Source organism: Acanthisitta chloris, unplaced genomic scaffold (genome assembly GCF_000695815.1).
Source record: "Acanthisitta chloris isolate BGI_N310 unplaced genomic scaffold, ASM69581v1 scaffold5083, whole genome shotgun sequence".
Taxonomy (NCBI): domain Eukaryota; kingdom Metazoa; phylum Chordata; class Aves; order Passeriformes; family Acanthisittidae; genus Acanthisitta; species Acanthisitta chloris.
The window spans coordinates 10,761-17,572 of NW_008663107.1; the positions used below are offsets into that span (position 1 = coordinate 10,761).

The following is a 6,812-nucleotide window of genomic DNA, read 5'->3' on the forward strand; positions in this document are numbered from 1 at the left end:
TAGCAAGGGTAGAGGGTAACTTGAGTGATTGAAATAGAGAGATTGAAAAGAGACTATGCATCACAAACAGATTTCTTTTGTAACAAGGTACATATTTGCCCAACCCCTAGTTCAGAATACAGATAGTGGCAGTGGTTTCAGGTATGTGGTGGCCTGGATTTTCCTATGAGTTGTTACTGGTATTTGTCTTTCCTCTCACAGCTCAGTCAGAGTTTATAAATGACTGATAAACTGTACCATACAAAAGTCCTTCCTACTCCTTTGTTTCTTTTACGATAAAGTAGGAATAGGCTTCACTCAGAAGCTTATTTTGCAAATTTACCAAAGAATGGCCTCTAAATCTACAGGAGACATAGCTGGCTGCCTGCATTTGGGGTTAATCAAAACTGAACCAGGTGAACCGAGCAGGCTGTTCAAACAGATTGAGCTCGCAATAGCCCTTCTCTACTGATTACCCTGTCCCTGGCTTGCAGTGCAAGTTTTCAACTTGTAAGCCCACTATGCCTGCAAATAAGATTTGGCATGCCCTATGCTGGCAAAATACTTGTGAGACATTGTTGAGACCAAATGATCCATCTCTTCATGTGATGTGCGTAACTTGGGCACTTAATCACCTGCCTTGCCAAAATCAACAGGACAGTGAAGAAGAGGGAGTTGTATAGGTTCCCTATCAGGTATGTAAGGGTAGCAGTTCATGCTAATAAATCTGTAAGACTTCATAAGCTTAAACACTTAACCTTATCTTGAGGGCTCACCCTTAATGAGGTCCTTTGTATTCAGATAGCCAGTGGCATAATGGCATACAAAATATAACTGAAATAGTTAACATTCTCTGTGGGCACTGCTGTTCTGTACCAAGCCCTCCAATTTTGACACACTCACAGGCAAATGCTACAAAAGTAAGTGGTGAATGGGATGAGTTGGATTTTTCGTCATTGTGTTGAAGTTAGATTGACTAAATAGATTATTTACTTCCGAGCAACAGACCTGGGAAACTGGGTTTATTTGCAGCTCGATACATATGGTTTCACATATCACTCTCTGCTTTCAGTGTAGCAGATAAGGTATCAACACAATTAAAAGTGAAAAATAATCTGTCTGCTGTGCCAGTGGTGGATGCTCAGAGAACACACGCTGATACAATAGATTTCTGAATAATTTATACTCAGCATTTTTTCCTTGCACTCGGTAAATGAGGACGCCTAATGTGGCATGGTCAGAGTGATACTCTATCTGTCATCCATTAAGATAACAAGATTGGTGGGCCTGGGAGGTGCGTGGCATGGTGCGCGCAGAAAAGATGAGATTAAAAATTGAAGTGTTTGTCCAAAATGTTCTGTGTAAAGGATGCTGATAAAAGCAGCTCAAAAAAACCCCAGAATTAATTCAGAAGTGTGATTTCCTCAAAGCTTTGTTTGTCTTTGCTAAAATAAAACTGAAAAAAGATCCATGCTTCTTTCAAAAGTTGTGGATAAAAGGAATATCAGAGCAAATCACTGTTCCTCATATCCCCTCAGTAGCTTACTCTACTTTAAATTCAAGTACTTTGTAGGTTCTATTGAAAACAATTATGTATGACAGTAATGCTTTATGTCTCACAGAATGGGATTTTCTTTTATAATCATAAGGCATTTTAAATTACAAAGAAAGTATCATTTGTGCTTGTTTCTGGCACAAGAGTGTCTCATCTTCCATCACAGGGTGTTCATTTGGACAGGATGCTAATATATTTGCATAAAAAATGGCTCATGTAAATATTCAGCCAAACAGATTTGTTATGAGGTGAATATATTACAGTAAGTAGTATATTGTTTTCCAAGAGCCAGTAGGCACTAGAAGTTGGTTAATTTATAAGCAGTGCTGGTTTGCTGTCTCTGAAGTTTCTGACATCTTCTTAAGGTCAGGTCACATTCAGAGTTTCTTGTTTTTTGAAGAAACTGTTGGAGGTGTGAGATCAAATGGGAGTCATTTCACAAAAAGCACTTGGAGGAAAACTTGGGCTTGCTTCTGATTTCACTGTTTATAGTGAAAGGATCAGTGTTATTATACCTATGCTATTTGGAACCCAGCCCTGAAATGGTTTAAATGTGCTCTTCTGTTTCACCAGGCAGCAAGCACCCGCTCTGCCCATCCCCGTGTCCTGTGGGGTTTTCTTTCACTGCAGAGCTTCAGGCGAGGTCCAAACCCCTGCAGAGGAAAGACAGGACGCTCTCTGTTTTTTCAACCCAGATTCAGGAAATGTTTCTGAGCATGACCCTGCTTGCAGTGCCACCCAAAACTTGTGGCTGCACAGCACCAGGCTTATGGAGGTGGGTGGGGAAACCAAGCCCCAAGCACACATCAAATGCTCCTCACCCACCAGTGCCTGAACTCCTGTCGCTCCCTCTAGGATGACTTTGGTTTGGAGTTTGTGTGCAAAGGTATTTATAATCTGGGCAGTTTTCTTAGTGCCTGTCCAGAGGAAAATTTTTAAATCAAATCTCTTTGATGACGTATTGCTGAGGTTTTAAAATGAGTTTGCCACAAATCTTAGTAGGAGTAGTATCCCAGCATTGTCTTGGAAAAGAGTACTTGGGAGTGGCACTAATACACTTTCAAGAACCATGTCCTTAGTTTTAAGCAGGGCTGCATTACACCTTTTTTCACCTGAATATTTTATGTAAACAAGTTCATTTTTCTTCCTGTTCCTTGTGTAATTCCAGGAAGAAAATCAAATACAGGTGTTAAAAAGTACTTTGTAAAACAACAGTCTAAGCTTCCACAGTTAATATCCTCATCTATATCTTTCGCTCTGGGGAGGTTAGGCTGTTGAGGAAACTGTCTTCATTTCAAGCTGGCAATCTGCTTTTTCCAGATTTGTTCTTCTTAAGCCGTTTATGTTCGTGATGAGTTCATGAATGCTTTATACTTGCTGTCTGCAGAAGTTGGGTCATGTTTTTCTGTTGGTCTATGTGGTCAGCTTTGTGTAGTAAGGACTGAGACAGCCTCCTCTGCCTTCCTTCCTGATTAGCTGTAATTAAACCCTGGCTTACAAGGGTGCCTTACCTACATCAAAATATCAGAACAACTGATCAATCAGTGGGTGCCATTAGCTACTGGTTATATTTTGGTGCAGTACAGATGTATTTGGAGAAGGCTGTTTCTTCTTTTTACCAGTATTGGGTGACTTGTTCCTTTAGACCATTTTGTTTCCTGCCCTGTCAGGCTGGTGATAGGAGAGAGATTCCACTGGTGACTGTGGGTGTTAAAAAGTCACCTACAGCACAGGATTAAGCTGGGGTGGCTGCAGGGGAAGCCACCAGTCTTGGCTTCCCCTATGTCTTTCCAGCTAAAAAGTGGTGACTGAATAAGCTGTATAGAGACCCCTGAACCCGCATAGATCACACGTTCTGCCTGTTGAATTAAACCAAATTAGATGCCACAGACTCCTCCACTGTTGTACTTAGCTTCATCAGCAATTACCACAGGTATCACAGTTAGGGGAGTATCAAAGCAAGAAAGGACTAAGTGAATATTAACATAAGTTTTCTTCTTGGCAAGTAAACAAATGTATATGCACTTGCTATATTTGCCATTGCAAAGATTCGAGCACTGTTAATGAACTATTTTATATTCAGAAGTGTGGAATATAGATAGCAGTGTTATTGATACCTTAAAAGGTTTTAATTGTCTAAACAAATAGCTTTAAATTCTTCTTCTGTGTTCAGTAGCTTAAGGAAAAGAAGTGGAGAGTTTTTATTTACCTCTTTGATGGTAGTATTAAATATCTCCTAAATCAGAGGAGCTAACCTCAAGATGAGGCTTGCCTGTGCAAGAGCTGCGGAAAACTTTTGTTGGGGGTTACGTGATTAGGGAGGCATTTTTCAGTTCTCAGTGAATCTGAGGTATTTTCATAACGTTAGCATCTATAGCACATTGGCTGTGCAAGGAATTTATGACCAGCCCTTACTGACTGTGCCTGCCCGACCACTCCCTGATCATATAGCCAGAAACTCTCCCTGTTAACTCTGAATGATGGGGTTTTTGGCTTTTGAACTACTCGTGTGTCTCGGTGAGCCCTTCTAGGAGAGCCAATTTTATAGCTTACCATGATTGCATCTTCAGACAAATGCATTGTGGGCACAGAGCTATCGTCTGCGGCATCAAGTTTACAGCTTCCCTGTAGGGTATAAACATGCGGCTGGTTGAAGAGTTTTAACCTCTCAAGCCCTCCAACAAATATTAAATTGCTAACTATTCTTCCATAATGCTACGATGTTGACTGAAATTTGACCCTGGTGCTTGCTGAAACGATTTTCAAAATCTGAGTGAGAAGGTTAAATAGCCCTGTCAAATTTCCAAATGTCTGTTGCAGAAATACTTTTGCTGAGTGTCTGTGGGTTGAGCTCTAAAATGCTTAAAGTAATCCTCTTTTTTTCCTTCATTATTATATGATATTATCTAAAGCTTGAGGTTTAGTGCAAATAAAGAAATTAACATTTTTGCCTTTTTTTCTGTGCCACTTAGCCTTACCAACTATGGCTGTTTATCTCCATTTTTTACTTGTCAAAGGAAGAATCCAGTCCAATGGTGTTCCTTAAGTACAAACCAGACCTTTAGGTCTCTTTAATTTCTGTTCAGGATCATTGTAATTACTTGATTATTTTCACAGCTGTATCTGAATAAGAAAAAAAAAAAAAGCTGTAATTGGCAACTTTTACAAGTTCACAACTCAATAACCTGATGCTGGAACACTTCCACCTGCAGAAGCCTCATTAATTGCTGTAGATGTTTCAGCAGCTAAGAGACCTGGATTTCAAATTATTCCTCTTTCGACGTGCAGCCTTCGAACTAGAGAATCTCTGCAGTAACAAAAATAGATGGGACCTTCAGGCTGAGCGAGGCTGTTGGTTATCAAATGAGTGTTTAACTTCCAAGTGGATCTGTTAGGAAGGCTGTTGTTTACCCAACTCATTACTTACATCCATAAGCCCAAACCATTTTTGTTTGAGTGTTTTTGTAAAATCTAGGACTTAATTTCCTGAATGCTCTTACTATTTCTAGTTTTGTTTATTTTGGCCTTAGGTTGCATTATATAATTAGTTTTTATTTAAGAGATGAGTCTTATGTTGCAAGAAACAGTACTAAATATAATAAGACTGAGTCTTTAAAGATGCTATACTCCAGCCATAACTTTGAATTTATTTTGTTATTTTAAAGCAATGTTAGTGCCTGTCTCTTAAGGGTTATGGGAAGCTCAGAAGTTTATTTGGTTCTTTTTTTTCTTTCTTGATTGCAGGGCTTTTTCCGCAGGAGTATCCAGAAGAACATGGTTTACACATGTCACAGAGATAAAAACTGTGTTATCAATAAAGTTACCAGAAATCGCTGCCAGTACTGCAGACTACAGAAGTGCTTTGAAGTGGGAATGTCCAAAGAATGTAAGTAGTCTTCAGAAACGTATTATTGTTTAGCATATCCTACATATGTGTGACAGTCCTGAGGGAAAAAGTTATTCTGCAATTATGTGATTGAAGCCAGTACCTGCATTCATATTCAGAGAAAGGAGTATGAATCTGGTACACAACTTAAGACCTGTACCGTACAAGCTTCTGAGTCCTTAACTTTGCAGCCTAAATGCAGTCAGTTAAGAGCTTTTAGTGTAACTGTGCAGCATGGCCATCCCATGTGAGTGTGAGGATACCTGAGTGGGTTGTTTTGCCAGGTCTTCTAAAAGAACAAACCCACAGATACTTGCTTTAACATTGGAGTATCTTCCATCTGCTCTAGAAATGGCTTCCTAGGACAAGAGTGTCGGGGGCTGAATAGAGGGTTCTTAAGCTTGGTTTCAGTCCTCCCTCCACTCTGCAGACTGGCTTGAGGCTTTGCTGGACTTGGGTCAGCCCAGGCTGTCACTTCTTGAGGACATCCTGCTGGCAGCAGCTTTCATCAGCCTTACTCCTTCTCCCTCGCACCAGTGCAGGTGCTGGTGCCAGAGGGCTTTCTTTTAGTGGCAGTGCTAGTTTGTGCCATTTTACAAAACTGATGGTATAATGCCCTTGAGCTTTCTATTCTTACTGGCTGGACCCTCTCTGAAAGGTGAAACAAGCTGGCAACTCCTCTTCTAACCCTGGAAATCCAGTAAACCTGACTATGCAAAAGTGCTGCCAAGAGCACCAGAACCACAAAGGACCTTCCTCTCTCTTCTTTTCTAGAAATCTCTGTTTTTCCCTTTAAATTAACAGTTTAAAATATTCATGTAGAAATATGTGATTTTTCTCTTTTTCCAGTTTATTGATATGCCTGTCAAGCCTGAAAATATTGCTAAAAAAGCCTTTCTCAAATCCCTATGGGGTAACACTTCTGAAACTTTCTCATTTTTGATTGGATTGATTGCAGCAGCAAAAGAGTCTTTGGTGTAGTGATTTATTCGATTGTTGAGGGTTTTCACCTCTATCAGCGATGTTCCTGATTTCAGTAGGCCAGTTCCAATAATAAACACTACAGAAATTTGCAGTGTGTGCATAAGAGAGGAGGAAGAATTGCCCCACATCACTTCTTAACTCCAATTCACCGACAGGAGTTTGTTGGAGAGAGTTTAAGACCAAAGGAAAAGAAAAATTGACAGTGATGAAATATTTATGTCTGAACTATTGTTTCAACCAGTTCTCATCTTCAGCATTTCGCCTTCCTGAATTCTGTGGGACATCCCAGTAGTTCCCTTCTCCATACTTGAGCAGGAGCTGTAGAGGTCTTAAAGTCACACTTGTTTCTCCTCATTGAATCCTGTTTCTCTCTCCCACCCTCTCCTGCCTTTCTCCTCACAGAAAGAG

At 40.2% G+C, this 6,812-nt stretch overlaps 1 protein-coding gene across 1 annotated transcript in view; it reads left to right on the forward strand.

Moving 5' to 3' along the window:
- Positions 1–5,278: 5,278 nt before the first annotated feature.
- The window catches only part of LOC103798588 (retinoic acid receptor beta), a gene marked incomplete at both ends in the record, with an annotated part of 25,696 nt that continues 24,162 nt past the window's right edge, over positions 5,279–6,812 (forward strand). The window contains one exon of the mRNA XM_009070862.1: positions 5,279–5,420. Within this exon, the coding sequence (XP_009069110.1) occupies positions 5,279–5,420 (142 nt within the window). The remainder of the gene's footprint in view (positions 5,421–6,812) is intronic.